This window comes from Dermacentor albipictus, chromosome 2 (genome assembly GCF_038994185.2).
Source record: "Dermacentor albipictus isolate Rhodes 1998 colony chromosome 2, USDA_Dalb.pri_finalv2, whole genome shotgun sequence".
NCBI lineage: Eukaryota > Metazoa > Arthropoda > Arachnida > Ixodida > Ixodidae > Dermacentor > Dermacentor albipictus.
The window spans coordinates 145,370,778-145,390,743 of NC_091822.1; the positions used below are offsets into that span (position 1 = coordinate 145,370,778).

At 51.3% G+C, this 19,966-nt stretch overlaps 1 protein-coding gene across 3 annotated transcripts in view; it reads left to right on the forward strand.

Annotated features, from left to right (window-relative positions):
• The window catches only part of LOC135904685 (treacle protein-like), a 40,916-nt gene that overhangs the window by 16,423 nt on the left and 4,527 nt on the right, over positions 1–19,966 (forward strand). For 2 of the 3 annotated variants that reach the window (XM_065435600.2, XM_065435601.2), the window contains 5 exons: positions 1,512–1,892; positions 7,759–7,965; positions 8,546–9,069; positions 14,131–14,493; positions 16,174–16,446. In XM_065435600.2, the coding sequence (XP_065291672.2) occupies positions 1,512–1,892; positions 7,759–7,965; positions 8,546–9,069; positions 14,131–14,493; positions 16,174–16,446 (1,748 nt within the window). The remainder of the gene's footprint in view (positions 1–1,511; positions 1,893–7,758; positions 7,966–8,545; positions 9,070–14,130; positions 14,494–16,173; positions 16,447–19,966) is intronic. The other variant, XM_070534062.1, reaches the window with a different exon arrangement.

Genomic DNA, 19,966 nt, shown 5'->3' on the forward strand with positions numbered 1-19,966 from the left:
CGTCGGACGATCTCGCCGCTGCCACCTTTCGAGTTGTCGGACGATCTACGAGCTGTAGGCCGATCTCACCGCTGCCATTCATATGTCGGGATTGGAGCGGTCGTAGTTGTAGGGATGAACTTGGGAGGAACTAGGTGAACAGGATTTATTTACATTATTTACATCTTAGACAAGACATACATCGACAGTCTAGCGTGACTCCCAAATGGAGCCCGCAAGACTAACATACAGAAAACAGCTTAGGAGCACACAGCTCACGAGTACATTTCGAACACGACAACGAGCATTCAGCTCACTAGTACATCTCGAGCACGACAACGAGCACACAACGAGCACACACTAGCAGCCGACAATCGCTGCTTATAAGCACTTGGTCCCCCCTTGATTCCAAGCGGACGGAAACGTTCGTCCAGTCATCGTTCGACGTCACCGTTCGACGTCACCGAAGATGACCCGCCCTTTTGGAGGTGGAGAAGGGCTCACATACACGTGCCGCACACACACACTGGTGTAAAGGTCCGGAGCCGACGTCAGAGGGGCTTCGTAGAACTCTGCTCCGTCCCGGGTGGCGCGCCCGGTTACCACATTGTCTGGTGTCTCGAAAAGCTCATGGGGAGGTTCCGCCAATTACCTCCTCTCGAGAACTCCCCTGAGGTGACCCCGCGCCACGTGGCTGCCGGTTATCCGCAGTTCTCTGAAGTGCGCCCCGTCCGGTTGGATTGGAGACACGTGCAGCGGGCTGAAATAGCTGGCACGTTGCCACCCCGTCCGGCCATTCCTAACAGCGCGTATACCCGTTGAAGCAGACGGGATTCCCAATGCTCCTCGCGCGTCGCCTCTGCAGCTGTTTGCATGCCGTTTTCGATGAATCGGGGCCAATATTAAAAAACAATCACGGGTACCTACTCGTTGACCAGGCCCACGGCCTGTGCCGCTTATATGACGCATCGATGGGTGATGGACAGATGATCGCCGCTTCGTCGACCGAGCTTTGGACGTACGTTTTACTTATAGGGAAATGTTACGACTACTGGCCCGCTGTTTCTTTCTTTCTTTTTCTTTTTAATTGGAAATAGTAATGACGCGGCGCTTGCGCCCTGAATGTCCAGTGAGACGGAACGTCCAGTAGTGGACATACAGACTCGGTGGACATTCAGTCTCGTTGGACATTCCGTCTCGGTTGGGCATTCCGTCTGTTGGAGGTAACGTGATTTGCTGCGACTGCGAGTGCGGGGGCGCAAGGCGAGCCGAGATGGCTGGAAGGTGCCTTGAAGCCCGTGCTTGAAGCGCGCCGTCCTCCCGCTCGTCCAACGTTGGAGGTCACACCAATCTGCTTGAGTTAAGGATCCTATGGCTATTTCGGACGCGTCCATTGAAATGGTCGAGGGAGTTTTTTGACTGTGTAATATTTTATTTTGCTGCCGCTGTCGAAGCTTCGCCATTAGGGCGAAACAGCAATGCTTTTTTTCCCCCTAAATATTAAGGCTATAGCTTTGGCGCGCTGCTTGCAGGTGGCGCAAACGTCGGTAGAAGTCATGCGTGAATTATTCAAGTCGTGGCAGATCGGCCGGTGGCCTCTCGAAGCCAACGGTGTCCCCCGGGACCAGCGTGCAGAAGCGATGGTGTGGCGCTTCGCCGCCGAACTGATGGTGGATCTGGGTCTCGCCACTCTCGTGACCGTGGACGTGGGCGCGGATCCCGACAGGCATCCTGACCTAGACGCCCGCGCGGACGCGCACTGGCGTCCCATCCTCCAGTTGGATCGCCCCGAACCGCTGTTCACAAGCCGCGCAATGGCCGAACCCGACGTCAAGCAGATGGTTATCGACGGCTTCGAGGAAGCCGTCGGAGCGCTGGACACCACGGTAACCGGAAAGCCGCCAGCGACAATGGTTAGCAGCAACCACCTCTCGGAGGTGACTTTCTTTTGGAGCGCCACCCCGGACCACACGTACGCTTGCGGACGCGCGCTGGCTCGCGTCCGCGCACCCACGCATGCGCAGACGATGCGGCGCGGCTCGTACACGTCGAAACGCGGCGCGAGCACGACGAAGAGCTTCTCTCCGTTATCGCGCTCTCGGGCTGCCTCGCCATGCCTCGCGTCGGTGCGCCCGGCTACGCAGCCGCGGCGCGGTTCAAGCAAATCTCAGTGAAGAAAATTTATATCATGCAGGAAATTGCTTCTTCTTTACTTTTTGTGCTGATCTAACAGCTTTAAAAGTATAACAATTACGTTTATAGATAATAAAGCATTTTGAAACACTGTCGATAACAAAGTACGAAGTGGCGTCTGCCGAGGCGTCTATGAGTAAACCCAATGCCTCCTTTACTAGATGCCAGCCGCGTTGTCCGTAAACTCGGTTCCTGGCCCTCTCCCGTTTCTCTCCTCCGCGAAAAGGCAACGAGCGCCGCTTGTGGCGGACGTCTGCAACCTAGATCACGCGCTGCGGCCTCCGAGATTACCATGGCGTCTGTTGCCATCTCGGAGGCTCGTGATAACGCTCGCTAATTGACGCCCGCAATATAAAGCGCCCGCGGAGCATTCAGCCATCGCTACTGCATTCAGCCGCTGCTGCCACATCCGCCGGAAGTTGAAAAGGCAACGAGCGCCGCCTCACGGAATTTATGCTGAACTAACTTCAACGAAGGGAACCGCCGCCGCAATGGGAAAGCGAGCAACGCGGCTGGCATCTAGTAAAGGAGGCATTGGTAAACCCGTGAGCGTGCCTTGTCGCGCGTCACTTGTGGATGCGAATCGCCATTCCTCACGAGGGGTGGCAGCTGCAATGCGCGTAGACAGCGATCTTGCGCGCGTCCGCAAGCGTACGTGTGGTCTGGGCTTTAGGCGCCCGTTTCTGCGTTGAGCGTCGGCGTCCCTCGGCGTAACCGAGCGAACGAGCACAGCGAAGTATGAAAGAGCGAAAGCGGAGCACAGCGCCAGACGACAGACGGCGAGAGCGAAGAGAGCTCGAGAAGGAAAGTGGAGGAGGAGGGTGCAGCGGAAGCATGAGGAGGAAAGCGGAAGAGGAGAGTATGGGGATAGGATGAGAAGGAAAACGGACGTTCTCCACGGCGGCGACGAGGTATGCGGTGAGCGCGCCCACCGATACCATATATGGAAACAAAGCGCGGGCCACGCGTTGCGTGTTCACGCTTTGTTTCTGAACAATGAGCGATGCAGCCGGTGGAAATTCTTCGTCTGCCGCTGCTGCTAAACGAGCTGCCCCAGCAGAGGCTCGGTACCGTTGCTGAGATGACTCTGTCGTTAACTTCTTTTCCACACTATTTCGTGAATTCAGAAAGCTCAAAATTCCTGTTAGGGAATATCGTAATCGTCGGTCGATATGTCGTTGCTGCATTTTTGATACTTTGTTTGGACATTTGCCAGGGACTGCAATGAGCTAAAAATGAATTAATGAGATCGAACTACACATTCCTTTTAATATGCGGAATTCATTGAGTGCCTTTTGGTGGCATAACCTTCCTGAGAAAGCCGGAATCTCGCGCGTAATGCCCGGTAGATCGTTCACGCTGTTTCGCCACGACTTCCTTCCAGCAGGAACGGATCGGTCACCCAATCTCCACAAGGAAGTGCAGGATACTCAGTCTTCTGGACCTTCTGCCTGGCACAAGTGGCTTATTGAATTAATGAAAGCTTTACAAGTAAATTGTAATAACAATAAGGTAGAGTAGATTTACACATATAAAATGCAGACATGAACGTTTTGAAATATATAATTTGAACAAATGAGAAAACAAAAATGTTTATGGGGCAACTGGAAAAGGAAAGCCTTTGGGAGGATAACAATGCATGTGTGGTCGTGACGTCATGGCACAGCAGGCTGGTGGGCGTAGTAGCGGGAAGGGCACGAGCCGCGTTGGCCACTATGAAACCTCCATATCTTAGAGGAATCTTTGGGGAGCCGGTGTCCTGGTTTCGGCATAGTTCTGACCATGACCTACTGAACTCCAGATCTGCACACATGTGCCTTCTCCATCGTGCCTGGTCTAGTTCAACCCTTTTGCCGCTAGTATGGTGTACTGGAATGGAGCAGTGTGTCGTCCGTACAGCAAAACAATGGTAGAACCGGGGACGCTTCTGCGTTGACCCCACCAGCATGGTGCTGCGATAGACCGGCGTGCCTAACGCGCGAAATTTAAACATGTTGTGCAAAACTTTCTGCATTTAACTAAAATGCTCTCAAAACAATTGAAATTAACCTAATTCACAAAAAATAAACACTATACAAACTGTTGGAATATATCAAAACGGCGCCTAAGCTTGCACGTTTCCAACCACAGATAATGCAGTGTTCCTGATCGTCTGCTCAGCGTTTCGGTTGCAGATGACAAACACTCGTCTACTCGTTGCGTTCAGTAAGCACGCATATGTTTTTAGTATTTCGAAACACACAGAAATAACAAGCCTGGAAAGAGCACCTGCACTGTGCCTGATGGGTTGCATGGGATTCCTTTCATGTTGCATCAGCCAGAAAGGCGATTGCCAGGTTTCACTTAAAAAAAAAAAAATGCGCACGCACATACACACACAGATATGTTTAGAAAGGCAGCACTTCCTGCTCACATTGTTCAAACGCGGCAGGGAAAACCACACCAAGCAATCAGCGAGCTCCGTACGTACATTCATGACCTCCGCGACCACTATAACTGCAAATCCCGGGGGCCCTGTGTTGCACCATTATTTTTCCTCTTGCCAGCAAATAACTACAAGCTGCAGCAACAGGTGGCGCTGCAGTAGACCGGCGTGCACCGGCCAGAACACCGGCCGTCATCGCAAAATGAGGCACGTTTTCGCCACTGGACGACACGCTACCCTATTCCAGTACATGTGCACCATACCGCTAGGGGCAGAGCGTATGGGCGGAGTGGCGCTAATTATATAACCTGTTAGCTGTCGTCTGCTTTCGTGATATGTTCCAACGCTCGTGCTACAACTTCGGGAGGCACAAAACGGCTGTATTGTTCGTGAATGCATAACTTCACAAGTATAGAAAGAAAACAAATTTTGCGAGTGTTTTGCGTTTGAATAGCGAAATTATAGCCGGAGAAGCGGTGCAAGAAAGGTAAACAAGTACAAGTGGCAGACGGCATAACTTTTAGTTTTCTTGCCTCCGTAAGAGAATGAAAAAAATGTTTTCAAATATTCATAGCATAAACTAGATCTTCTGAGTTGATTAGAAATAGCCGAATGTCAGAGATGACATGATTTATTGCTGTGTGCGGTAATGAAATAAAGCAGAGGATCTGGCACACGTTTTCACAAGTAATTCCTGCGATGTGTGCAAGAAATAGATCGAGCCTCTTTCCAGGAAATGTAAGCATACTTATTTTTATCATATCCCCCACCCCCTTCCGCCTCATTTGCCTGAATCTGGTTGATTTAGACACCGAACCGGCGCTCCCTGAAGGGCTGAAGAAATTAGCGCCTCTTTCTCTCGAGGCCCCTTTGTTGACGCTACAATGCCGAGCATAAATATATAAAGCCCCTCAAACTTCGCCTAGACTTTAGGGTATGACTGCATGGTCTGCTGGGAAGGCAGCTGGGGAGGATCAGGTAACAGCAGATTTGTTGAAGGATGGTGGGCATATTGTTCTAGAGAAACTGGCCACCCTGTATACGCAATGCCTCATAACGTCGAGCGTACCGGAATCTTGGAAAAACGCTAACACAATCCTAATCCATAAGAAAGGGGACGCCAAAGACTTGAAAAATTATAGACCGATCAGCTTGCTGTCTGTTGCCTACAAAGTATTTACTAAGGTAATCGCAAATAGAATCAGGAACACCTTAGACTTCTGTCAACCAAAGGACCAGGCAGGATTCCGTAAAAGCTACTCAACAATAGACCATATTCATACTATCAATCAGGTTACAGAGAAATGTGCGGAATATAACCAACCCTTATATATAGCTTTCATTGATTACGAGAAAGCATTTGATTCTGTCGAAACCTCAGCAGTCATGGAGGCATTACGGAATCAGAGTGTAGACGAGCCGTATGTAAAAATACTGAAAGATATCTATAGCGGCTCCACAGCCACCGTAGTCCTCCATAAAGAAAGCAACAAAATCCCAATAAAGAAAGGCGTCAGGCAGGGAGATACGATCTCTCCAATGCTATTCACAGCGTGTTTACAGGAGGTATTCAGAGACCTGGATTGGGAAGAAATGGGGATAAAAGTTAATGGAGAATACCTTAGTAACCTGCGATTCGCTGATGATATTGCCTTGCTTAGTAACTCAGGGGACTAACTGCAATACATGCTCACTGACCTCGAGAGGCAAAGCAGAAGAGTGGGTCTAAAAATTAATCTGCAGAAAACTAAAGTAATGTTTAACAGTCTCGGAAGAGAACAGCAATTTACAATCGGCAGCGAGGCACTGGAAGTCGTAAGGGAATACATCTACTTAGGGCAGGTAGTGACTGCGGATCCGGATCATGAGACGGAAATAATCAGAAGAATAAGAATGGGCTGGGGTGCGTTTGGCAGGCATTCTCAGATCATGAACAGCAGGTTGCCATTATCCCTCAAGAGAAAAGTGTATAATAGCTGTGTCTTACCAGTACTCACCTACGGGGCAGAAACCTGGAGGCTTACGAAAAGGGTTCTACTCAAATTGAGGACGACGCAACGAGCTATGGAAAGAAGAATGATAGGTGTAACGTTAAGGGATAAGAAAAGGGCAGATTGGGTGAGGCAATAAACGCGAGTTAATGACATCTTAGTTGAAATCAAGAAAAAGAAATGGGCATGGGCAGGACATGTAATGAGGAGGGAAGATAACCGATGGTCATTAAGGGTTACGGACTGGATTCCAAGGGAAGGGAAGCGAAGCAGGGGGCGGCAGAAAGTTAGGTGGGCGGATCAGATTAAGAAGTTCGCAGGGACGGCATGGCCACAATTAGTACATGACCGGGGTTGTTGGAGAAATATGGGAGAGGCCTTTGCCCTGCAGTGGGCGTAACCAGGCTGATGATGATGATGATGATGATGCTGCTGCTGCTGATGATGATGATGCATGGTCAGCTGCCGACGAGGTAAGCAAGAGATGTTTAGGATATTGATGAAATAAAAAAAATATTCAGGAAATAGATGGAGCCGCGGTCGTTACAGGCAGATGTAACCATGCATATACAAAAGAGAGATACAAGTTTTAAGGAAGATAGAGAATATAACTTATACGTAGATAGGAAAAATGCTAGACTGCAGTGTCCTGCCACTAAGACGGCGCACGATTTGTGGTTCTATGGCATGGTTAACGGGTGGCGGGCGGGTGCATGGAGACGGACGCACGGACGGTCGGACGTACGGGGATGGATGGATGGATGGATGGATGGATGGATGGATGGATGGATGGATGGATGGATGGATGGATGGATGGATGGATGGAGACGTTGCACACTTCTTTGGCGCAGCGCTGGTGGCGACTGGGCACGAGCCTTGTAAGCGGCGCCTAGAAAAAATTATTTACTGATCTCCCCTTGGTTAATCTCCCTCACCATCATCGGTTCACTGCATGACAAACCACCACACCGAAGGTGTCCAATTGCGCCCCTGTCCTGCGTCAACCACGCCCACCAACACCTTCAGCTTTCTTAACCTCACGTAATATACCATAATTATAGTGGTAATTATATAATCATAGCGGCGCCACACGGCCGGCGGTTAGGCTGGCCTTACACCGTAGTTGGCTCGACCAGTTCAAACCATATGGCGGTATACTTTCCCGTGCAGAGCAACGGAGTAGCCTCCGTGTTCCAGCTGGTGTGCGATGTGAAGCTCGACGACGCGCGCAACTACCAACCAGTGAACGTGACGGATCTCATCTCGGGCCTGCGTACCTTCCTCGGGGACTTGTTTAGCTACGACGACACGAGCAAGTGGCGAGTGCTGCTCCCCTCGCCCAATTACGCCACCACAGGCCTCAAGGCTATCGTCGAGGTACGGCGTGCGTGTTTCCTTCCACGGAAAAGACCCGCCTCCCTGTCCCCCTGTCTTCTGAGATAGATAGATAGATAGATAGATAGATAGATAGATAGATAGATAGATAGATAGATAGATAGATAGATAGATAGATAGATAGATAGATAGATAGATAGATAGATAGATAGATAGATAGATTCCTTGGGACGATTCAGTCATGGACCGTTGGCCTTGGGTACGATCAGGAATTGGTCATAAAGAAGAGTGCGGCGTATGAGACCAGCTCGTAAAGGTGACGGCACACGCAGTGGTGACGGCATCGTAAACGAACCTGACAGCGTCATCACGAACGTACAGCCACTTATTAAATGTTTCCTCCGGCGACAACAACGTGAAAGAAAACAAAACAAAAAAAGATCCGGTGCTCCTCCGAGGTGGCTGAGCAAAATGCCACAGGATGCCGCTATTAGCGCTGTTGATGCCGACCACGTCTTGGCGTTCCGTAAACTGCAATGCGTAGCCCGGAGCTCCCTCATGTCGTCGCCACGTGTTATACACACGTATGTAGTCTGCGCGATGGCACGCGGCGCATGCGCAGTCGGTCGCTCCCGTCCACCTGCTTAACTACATGGGCTTCCTGGCGGTGATCCGGATGGCGGCGTACATACCCGCGCAGTCGCAGCAGCCGGACCGCCTCCACGCGCTGTTCTACCACAGCGTGACGGGCCGCTCCATGTTCGGCACCAGGGACGTGTCCCTGATGTGCTTGCTCTCCACGGAGCGGCTGCTGCCCGGCTGCTTCGCTAAGGCGGCGCTCGAGCGCCTGCGCGCGGAAGGCGCCGACCTGGTGGCTCGCCACTGGATCTCGCAGCTCGTGGACGCCTTCACGCACAACGTGCGCGACCTGTTCTGGATAGACGACCTGTCCGCGCTGCTGGTGCGCTACCGGCTCAAGCGGCGCTCCGTCGCGAGCCTCACGGCGTACGTCGGAGGCGAATGCGTGCCGTTCAGGTCCCCGCGCGTGGACAGTGCGAGTCCGCTGGGCCACTTCCACGATGTGGCCAAGCTACAACAGCGAGCCCTGCTCCAGGGGATCAGCGGAGGAAACGCGGTTCCGCACAGGTGCGTCGTTGGGCGAAGCCGACTCGTAATCAACAAATTTTACGTCATGACGACCATCACGCGTTTCCGCCGCTCCTGCAGTCACTTCTGGCGCTTGCAGTGCATGAAAGCCTGGCCTTCGAGACTGGCTTTACCCCCTAGCGACGCTCCCAGAGGAGTGTCGCTAGGGGGGACTCGGTCTCCTAGGATGACTCGGTCTCCTAGCGGCTAGGGGATGACTCGGTCTCCTAGGAGACCGAGTCATCGGTAGCGCTCACGTTCACAGCGAGCGGCGGAGACATGCTGCAGGTACCTTTTATGTGGTTGATGTTTGCCACAAGAAACGGTGCCACGGAGTTTCGGAGCGGTCCCGCTCTCCCAGGAGTGAGGATTGGAAGTTTTTTTTTTCTATAGAACGGGTAATCATCTTGGGGAATGGCCGAAGGGAAGGGCTCGGCGGCAGCTCCGATACGCATATGCAGACCATTGGGATGTATTGCCGACGTACGTGAAATATTGGGTGACCTGATCTTCAATCTATGTAATGACACGTCGTTCGCAGATGTTCGCGCCTGACATACGAGTGGTGCTTCTACACGTGAATGACAGTAAGGGCACATTCACACCGAAAGCGGAGCGTCTAAGCGGCCAAGCGGATTTTCAACGCGGCGAGGCGGTGAGCGCGCGCGCCTGTTCAGACCGGACAGCTTGCCTGGCGGCCCGCGTGCAGTGAAGGCGGAGCATCCGGCGTTTTCGTGGCACACGTGTCGCCATCTCTTGGCACCAGTCGCCCGTCCTCAACGCGCGCGCGCGAGCGTCGTCACCGCGCTACCGTCGTCTGGACGGCCGCTCGCGCTTGCTAACCACTTGTGAAGCAGCTCGGACGAAGAAGACGAAATAGTTGGCATTCTACTCGCCGCTACTTCAGGAGCTTTTCAAGACGAGCAGCAGAAAGCTCGAACACCGCCCGCCAACACCGCTGGTGGGTCCGCCCCGCCTTGCAAGAACGAGAGCGAATCGGTCATGCCAGTGCTTTGATGCTTGTATTCAGTGCCCTTGAGTACGTCGTGTCTCTTGTCACATAGCATCGCTCAACATTTAATGGTGTCGATCAAAAGTGCAGCGCAAAATCCAGCTGTCTGGGTGCATGCCTTTTGAGTCGGCTTGTCTCCTCGAGCCCTGGTTGGCTGCGGGAAAGCGGGGAGCTCCGGCGGGGCGGAAAAAATCGGTCCGAGAGCGATCGGGCTGCCCGCCGCGTTTTCCGCCTGTTTTGCCCGCTCGGCGAGGAGGTTTTCGCCGCTTTCCGCTTTCCGCCTGCCCGCTTTGCCCGCCCCGCCTTCGGTGTGAATGCGCCATTAGAGGGAGATGCGAAAGTGTTCCGGCAGTCTCAAGCCTCTTTAAGGCGAGTACGTCAATGCTTCCGATGCATGGCTCGGATCGTACGCGGACAATAGGTCTCTAGTCATCACACAGGGTGTTACGATTGGCCTGCGGGGGTACTGCGCTGCAAACCTATCTCAGCCCGCTGCAGTTGTTTCGATCGACCCGCGGGGGTGGCGTCCTCCAGAGAACCGGCGACGCCGGCAACGCTAACCGACCATGCACTTCCTTCGGAGAACTGGAGACCACAGCAATGTTAATCAACCATGCGCCTCCTTCGTCGAGTCGACGGCGCCGGCAAGTCAAGCCTCGTTTGGCGTACCGTGTATTGTTGGTTGATTCGCCGTCACCTTCATGGTCTATTTGCAGCAAGAGATCTCGTTGGAAAAGGGTGTTTTGCGGTGCGTTTTCCTCGGGCCCCAGGATTCGTCAGTCTCCTGACACTCGTGGCAGCTAGCTACCGGAGAAGTAAGCTCTGGAATTAAGAGGCGCCGGCTGGGGTCAAGCGTGACAATCTGGCTTAGAGGACCCACTCAACTCGGTGGGTTCTGGGAATCCAAAGTGCATGTGAATGTGTAGCCCTCCCACTCAAAAGCGGGTCGACTACGCCTCCAACGACTGTGGTCGGTCCGATTGGACGAAGGTTGGACAGCAGTTTTCCATCACCTAGGGATCTAGGGAAGACAGAGGGTTTTTAAGCAGCTGTGTGCTTGGAGCTTTGTGCTCGTGTGCTGTGCGCTTCGTGGTGGGAGCTTCGTGCTTTCTTTTGCAATCATGCTAGGCTGTTGAAATGTATCTCCTGTTTTAATGTAAATATCTGTAAATAAGCCCTGTACTCCTAGTTCCCGACGAAGAGCCAGGTCCTCCCTGCAACCCCGACCGCAACCCTCACAATTGGATGCCAGCGGTGAGATCGTCCTCTAAACATTACGAGGGGTACTGACCTGCGAACCTTTCGCAGCCCGCTGCAGCTGTTTCGATCGTCCTGCGGGGGCAGCGATCTTCGAACCCTTCCCAACCCGCTTCGACAAGTCTCTTGGGAGAACCGGCGACGCCAGAAAAGTCAATCAACCATGCGCCTCCTTCGGAGGGTCGGCGACGCCAGCAAGACTAACCAAGTTTGGCGGACCGAGTATGGTTACTTGATTCGCTGTCGCCTTCAAGGTCTACTTGGAGCAAGAGGACTCCTGGAAAAGGGCGTTTTGCGGTGCGTTTTCACGAACCCCGGAATTTGTCACAGTCTGCTGACAGTCGCGGCGGCTACCTGAGGAGTCCGCTCCGCAATCAAGAGGCGCCGGCTGGGGTCAAGCGTGACAACTCATATCTACGAGGACTCTCCCCGCTCGGTGTGTTCTGTGAATCCAAAGTGCGGGTGTGAGCGTACAAACCCTCCCCCTCAAAGGCGGGTCGACTACGCTTCCAACGACGACTTTGGACGGTCCGATTGGACGGAGGTTACAGATAGGACGGGCCTGTATGCCAATTCTTTCTTTGTAAAAGCTATCGCTCAGTGGAATGAACTGTCATGTGAACAGGCGTGCAGTGTGAATCAAGATGTATTCTTTTCATGCTTGTAACCCCCCGGCTGTAACGCTTTCGGGCTAAGCGGGGATATGTCTGAATAAAGAATAAAGAAGTTGAACGGGAGTTTTCCCTCACCTAGGAATCTAGGGAGGATAGAGGGTTCTTAAGCGGCCGTTTTCGGCTGCTCGGTGTGCTGTGTGCCTCGGGCTTGGTGCTTCACTTTCCACTCTTGCTAGACTGATTAAATGTATCCCCGGTCTTCATGTAAATACTGTACATAAAACCCGTATTCCTCGTTCGCGATGAGAGCAAGTTCCTCCCTACAACCACGCCCCAAGCGTGAGTGAGTTGCATGACGGCATGGGCCAGCTACCAATTATTTCATGCCGGACTCCAACCCTTACAACTGGTTGCCAGCGGTGGGATTGTTCTCCAACACTTACAAGGGCCGCTCGATATATCTGCTCATCGAGTTAGATCACGAGCAGGCTCATTATACCCCTTATAACCTGGTGGCCAGAAAAACGCTCCAAAAAGACGCCAAGGCATTAAGTGTTTCTCAAAGGTGGTCAGAGAGAGAAAATATTGCAAGCGAGTGCTTACATCGTGGCCTGACTCTCCGTACGGATTGTCATAGTGTCTGTGGTGTGTGTTTCTAAGCAAGTGGTATCTGCAATGGTCTGAGTTTCCGCATCAGTGATTGAGGGTATACCCCGACGCAGTGGTGGGAAGTCGCTGACCTGCAGAAGTCAATCACGGAAGTGACTCTCCTGTCGGTATTGTGTGCTGTATCGAGTAGGTCAAAACATAAAAATTACAAAATATTGTGCAGAAACTCCACTAGAATTGTCTAAGTATGCGTAAGCGTACCCTCAAATTTCAGCTGGCCTACCCCCCTAAATTTCAAGTTGACCCATCGCGGAATTTCAACTTGGCAAAACGCCAATTTCAAGTTGGTCCACCCTAAAATTTCAGGTTGGCCCACCCCCATTATAGGTTTCGACCCCATGCCTTTTCTGTGGAGCCCTATGCATCCCTATGGGTATATGCATAAACCTGATCATATGGGTATACTCTGACAATTTTTTTTAGTTCCTGCTTGAGCGTCGGCATCCCTCAGCATCGTCGGCGTAACCGAGCCAATGAACATAGCGAAGGATGCAAGCGAACGCGGAGCACAGCGGGAGATGAAAGACGGTGATAACGAAGAGAGCGCGAGGAGGGAAGTGGGGGGTCATTGAAATCATGAGGTGGAAAGCGGAGGAGAGGAGGGTGTGGTGAAAGCTTAGTGCCGCGCAAGACGGGATCTGCGGCGACTATATAGCTACGAGATGGCGCCAGAGTAGCGCGCGTCGTCTGTTCACCGATGACGCCACCGATACCATATATGGAAACAAAGCACTGTATGAGTGGAGGTCTGCCTGCGGCGGCTGCTGTGATTCGCGCCCACGCGCTGCCTTTCACGATCTCCCGATTAGGGAGACAGTCGCGCCACACTTCCCTCCGTTTGGAACGTGCCGTACAAGACATGTTGCATACGCCAGCCAATATATAGTGAAATGAAAACACTATAGAGCTGCGCTCAAATTTTGCATGAGAGAGTATTGTAATTGTCAGTGAACAATTTTTTTTAAATTGTTCCTATTCACGAAACTACCAATCATCTACTTTTACACTAATAAAACGATTAAATATTTTAATATCGAAAATTACGCATTTTGTGCACATGCAAAACATTAGAATTTTCGCTGGACGGACGCATTTTGCCTGGGTACTCGCCAAGAAATGCTTACATATGAAGTGTAGTGGTTTGCCTTATACTATGGGCAGATGCTCTTGATGCGTTCAGTGTCCCGCGCGTCGATGTCGAGCATGTGGCTTTCTTTTTGTACTTAGCAGCAAAACTCACTTACCAATAGTTCTAGCACCACAGAAGTGCTCCCAGCAGGATAGTTTTATATATTTATAGGCTAATGCAACTTTCGTTGGTGCACAGCTCCCGTCCGGATATGTTTGGGGAGCTCTGCTTGTAAACACAGAAATGTACCACACAGGCAAATCTGAAAGCCGATAAACCGACTCGCCCTGCTTCTGTCGGGTTCTTGTAAGCGCCCTGCGTGATTGACGTGGGGGACCCGGAGGAGTCTGTGAGAGCCGCGGGGATGCCTCGCCGCGCAGGTACCCACAGCTGTCCGAGATGCATCCGTACGCGGCGTTCGACGTGTCGCACCGGTACGTGCGGGTTCCGTCCGTGCTCTTCAACCACTCGGTGCCGACGAACAGCACGGCGTTCGCGCTGCACCTGTCGCGGCTGGCGACGCGCCTCTACCAGGCGCTGGTGCGAGTGCTCTTCGACGACCCGTACGAGCTGGTCGCGCCCATCACCGAGGTGGCCAACATGCGCCTGCGCGCGAGCGATCTGAGCCGCTGCCTGTCGCGAGACGCGACGCGGGCCTACGGCTCCGACGGGAACCTTTTCGCCGCCAGCGACGTGGAGAAGGACCTGCTCTACCGCTCCACGGCGTTGGTGCTGGCGCACAGGTAAATGGGGAAGCAGAAATTGTGACGCGTGTGTATACGTTAGAGGACTGTAGCGATCTGAGCCGCTGCCTGTCGCACGCCACGTCGTCGACTCCACGCCACGACGAGCCCTTTCTCGAGCGAGTTCCCGGTGGCATTCATCAAACGCTGCCTGTTCCTCGGCCGAACGTACGACGCGCGGCCTGCTGCCGTTACCGTTCCTTCAACGCAGCCCACTCTGCGGCATAACGAACCAAACGCGGCCTCCCCATCTGACTGCCGGGCCTTAACTGGCGGTAAACAATGGTACACCCCCCCCCCCTCCCCGAGGCGAGCGAACGCGCGATCACAAACCTTTTCCTCCTCCGGAGGAAGGAGACACCTGTGATTGGCTCGCGCCTTGCGCTGCGTCTACTTCTCCAACCCCGCTTTAAGGGGCGCGTATGATGAACCATCGATTAGCGTGGTGGTCTCGCTACCCGGATGTCGGTGGTTCGAATTCGCAGCCCGACAAGCTGTTTTCGTTTTCGCACGGGAGTTTTCTCGTTCGGCAACGCCGACATGAGTGACGCAATACAAGCTTCGCCTGAAAAAAAAAAAAACTTAATACCCTTCCACTCTGTGGCGAATTGGATAACCAGCGAAGTTGTGTATGTGGGCCCCATAATGGCGAACTGCACCTCCGCCACGGGTCGGCCCGGCATTGTACTGTCTTCGGAATCGGCTCACGTATGGGGAGTGCTTAACGCTTGTTCACTTCCGCCGCAGATCGGCCCGGCATTGCTCTATCTTCGAGATCGGTCCACGTATGGGGAGCTTTGTGTCTACACACGGACACGATCCTGCGGGAATTAGCCCCTAACAGCTTCACTGTAAAATTGGTCACGTCTTTGTGCTTAAGCACAAAGACGTAACCAATTAATGAAGAATTCTTCATTAATTAATGACGACGACGAACCGGGAGCCACTGGCACGAGCGCGTTCGCGCGGTAGCGCCGAGGGGCGCCAACAAGCTGCAGCTGTAGAAGGCGACGACGCCGGGGCAAATCGTGATGATGATAGTTTTGTGTTAGCACACGGACACAATCCTCGAGAAAGTAGCCTTTGACAGTTTCGCCGTAAACTAATCTGAGTGTCTATACAAGCGACTGCAAACATTACCTTGGTTTGTCCAGCTATGTTGCATTTGCATATTTTTAATGTTTTGCTAAAGTTACATGGGACAGTAGATAGATAGATAGATAGATAGATAGATAGATAGATAGATAGATAGATAGATAGATAGATAGATAGATAGATAGATAGATGGATGGATGGATGGATGGATGGATGGATGGATGGATGGATGGATGGATGGATGGATGGATGGATGGATGGATAGATAGATAGATAGATAGATAGATAGATAGATAGATAGATAGATAGATAGATAGATAGATAGATAGATAGATAGATAGATAGATAGATAGATAGATAGACAGACAGACAGACAGACAGACAGACAGACAGACAGACAGATAGATAGATAGATAGATAGATAGATAGATAGATAGATAGATAGATAGATAGATAGATAGATAGATAGATAGATAGATAGATAGATAGATAGATAGATAGATAGATAGATAGATAGATAGATAGATCCAATGATATGTTGCCGCGAGTCGTGCCTCCACGTGTGCCTCTTCTCGTTCGCCACAGGGCGTTTCGACAGCTGCTCCCCGTGCGGCGCATCTGGAACATGGACTTCCGCTACAGCGGCCTGCCCGATCGTTCGTCCGAGCAGCTCTTCTTCCTTTACTTCGCGCTGGACCACTGCGAGGAGAGCGACCAGGCGCACCACGCGCAGCGCTCGCACGCGCTCACGCCCGAGCACGCGGTCAACCTGCCTCTGCGGGGCACGGCCGCCTTCGCCGAGGCCTTCAACTGCCGCGACGGCTCCGTCTCCGTCGCGCAGGGCGGACCGCCCTGCCGGTACGAGCACTTCTTCCGCGCGCTGGAACGATTGCGCGAGACAAGGCGAAGAAGACACTATTATAACACAGAACCGGCGCTATATATATATGTGGGCTGGAAATGTTTTTTTAACGCAGAAAATTCGGCGTCCCGCGTCGACCGTCGTTTCGGGAATAATCGTTCCGAACCACGCAACCCAACTACGCATACCCTCCGCGTAGCGCGAAGAAGTTAAGGGAACTAATTGAATGTCTCAAAGAAAAAAAAATGGCTGTGGCTTAGCTAAGGTTAAGCCCAGGATGCGAAGCATACTAGCCTTTATTTTAGTTGTTGAACCACTGTTTAGCCTGGTGAACTGCTGTTGCTTGGCTATATTTGGTTCGGCTAGACGAAGAAACAACTCATGCGTTACTCTGCTTCGCCTTCAAGAGTGGAACGCGACAGCGTTCCCGTCGACCCGCCAAGGGGTGTAAGACAATGGGCTACGGCGCAGCGACTACGCGCCTCGCATTGGACGCGGTGAGCGTCGAGCAACGCAGCGTTCGGCGCGGCAACGAAATGTGCGCCTGAGCAAACGACGCACGCCTGAGCCTTAGAAACAGCTCGTTTCTAAGGCAACACCGCATTCACTAGAGGCGCTTTTGTACCGCTTTGAAGCATCGTACTCGAGGCTCAGTGGTAGCGTCTCCGTCTCACACTCCGGAGACCCTGGTTCGATTCCCACCCAGCCCATCTTGCAAGAGTTGAGCCAAAGCCACCTAGAAAATCAGTCTCTGTAGCACGCCGCAACCTTAGCTTCTCATTCCAACGAGCAGCTCTGTCTCCAGGAGGCATCTCACCTCGTGAGTGTCTAGCAGAGGCAAGCGCAGCTGCTTATATACCACCGCGACGCCGCGAGCGACGGCGCGAGTTGGAGCCCCGTTTCTCCTCTGTCGTGACGTCACGGTGTCACGTGGTCAGCCTTGAAGGCGACGCCGCGAGTTGGAGCCCCGTTTCTCCTCTGTCGTGACGTCACGGTGTCACGTGGTATTGAAGGCGACACCGCCGCGCCTGAGGAGCTGGGTTGAGCTCTAGTAATATGCTTCGCATAAAAAATCGTAAAGTACGACTTGGACGTCCCCCTTTCGCTCAAGAGGAAATGATGAAGCTAATTAGGGCCCAGGATCAGACCTCTCAAATCCTGGCCGTCCAGAGGGCTCGCGAGAGGGCCGTCAGGTTTCACCTGATGGTCCCCGAGTGGGCCTAGCCAGGTGACGTTGACTTTGCTTACGTCTATAGCGGACCAAATAAAGTTGTCTCACTCACTCACTCACAACCTACAGGCACGATAGCGTCGGAATGTAATTTGAATATACGAGAAAACATCATTCGGGTACGCGGAAAGTCAAACAGAAACCTCTTTTAACGCGATAGCGTTTTCCAGCTGCCGTTTGAGGTCTGTCTTAGTAAAATAGGCGCGGCTCCCTCGGCTCCTAGCACATCACACGAAAAAAAAAAGAAGAAACGAAAAAAAAAATACAGAGCTCGCCTTCGTGCATAGCGTTCGCCGCGAGCGTTTGCCGGTAAACATTACGGTTACATAAGCTGCGGTTGCCGGGAAGCGTGAGAAGCAGTCAAGAATCTTTGAATGCTATTGCGTTCCAGTCTTAACGGTCAAGCTTAAGCGTCCTCCAATTTCTTATATAAGAACCGCTGGACCGATTTGAAATCTGTTGCGTTTGAGAGAACTATATAGTGACTGTAGGGAGCAGAATCTCTATTTAGGGCCTGAAATTGAAGCACGAGGTTTACAAATCCATAACTCTGCACCAAAAATGTGTATTGCAGTTCTGCAAACTGCTTCTGTTAGATCACATAAAGCGGACGAATTTGACAAGTGAATTTACAGCTTACGTGAAATCGTTACAATGCTTGCCGCAGTTTTACAAAAATACGTCCTACACACAAATTGGTGGTATATCTCGGAGCTTCGTTTATTGCATCAATTTTGTCCGCTCGACTTGATCAATCAACCTCCTAATTCCTTCATGGACGATGAAAATTAGCGTACATATTTGGAATGTCTCCCTTCCTGATGATTCCGAAGAATCAGAGTGATAAGTCGAGAACATTTTATTTTGCAGAATTTTTCTCTGCATTTTCGAGAGAACCTGGGCATCTCAAAAAATGCAGTGGAAGGCTCGTTGAGTATTGACAGCATATCTAAATGCGTGCTGAGGGCCGTGACATTCTCGCTTTTCTTTTTTCGCAACACAATTTTTTTGGACTGTCATGTTTTGTGTTACCTTCACATCAGGCACACTTTTGGGGTGAAGGAATAGCCACAACATAAATTTAGATAAAGTCAAGCTAACGCATATAGCGAGAATGTCACAACCTGCACTGTAGCCCAAGGAACATGACAAGAGAAAGCAGTCAAAATAGGCCAAATGGTAACAAAGAAATCAGCTCCGAAAGCTTAGCAGAAAGGAAAAAGAAAAGAAACAGTTTTGATAAAACGGATCTCAAAGTTTCTCCTTCTCTTCAGTTCGCTAAAAGGCTCGTTGAGTATTGACAGCATATCTAAATGCGTGCTGAGGGCCGTGACATTCTCGCTTTTCTTTTTTCGCAACACAATTTTTTTGGACTGTCATGTTTTGTGTTACCTTCACATCAGGCACACTTTTGGGGTGAAGGAATAGCCACAACATAAATTTAGATAAAGTCAAGCTAACGCATATAGCGAGAATGTCACAACCTGCACTGTAGCCCAAGGAACATGACAAGAGAAAGCAGTCAAAATAGGCCAAATGGTAACAAAGAAATCAGCTCCGAAAGCTTAGCAGAAAGGAAAAAGAAAAGAAACAGTTTTGATAAAACGGATCTCAAAGTTTCTCCTTCTCTTCAGTTCGCTAAAAGGCACGAAATTTGTACTCTTTGGTGTGTTCTGTGACGCGGGGCTTTTTGGACATGTGGCCTCTGGCCTGGTGTGCCTTCGCTCCGCCCTTTGTTATTTTACATGCCATTCTTTACTGTTGCTCGACAAAGAGCACGCATGGTGCGGGGTTTCAAATTTATGGGTGCATAGCAGTCTGTGTGGGCATAAATATAGATCCAGTGTTGTACCTGCAGCCTTCCCCATTGATTGCAGTCTCGAGTACAATAAAGCAACCCGACTAAAGCTACCGCTTGCCTATCACGTGAGGGCCTATTTCCCACTCCTCTAAATTTTTGTGACTGGGCTTCAAAATATTCACGTGACGCTCCCTCCTAGTATTTTCCTTCCTGCATGGGCATTACATAAGAAGGGGTAGGGGTGACAGCAGGAAACATTACAGGGCGTGTTATGACATAAATGATAACAGTGAACAAGGAAAAATGAAGGACCGAATTAAAAGACCAACTATATGTAACAAGAACCACATACAGAAAAGATATCGTTAAGAGACGACGGGGGAGAGATTTCTCTCCTGACGTTCATTTACTGGTGATTCAATAAAGTTGTCCATTCCTTCCTGAGGAAGAGGCAAAAAGCACAAAAAAACGTATAGGTAAGAAA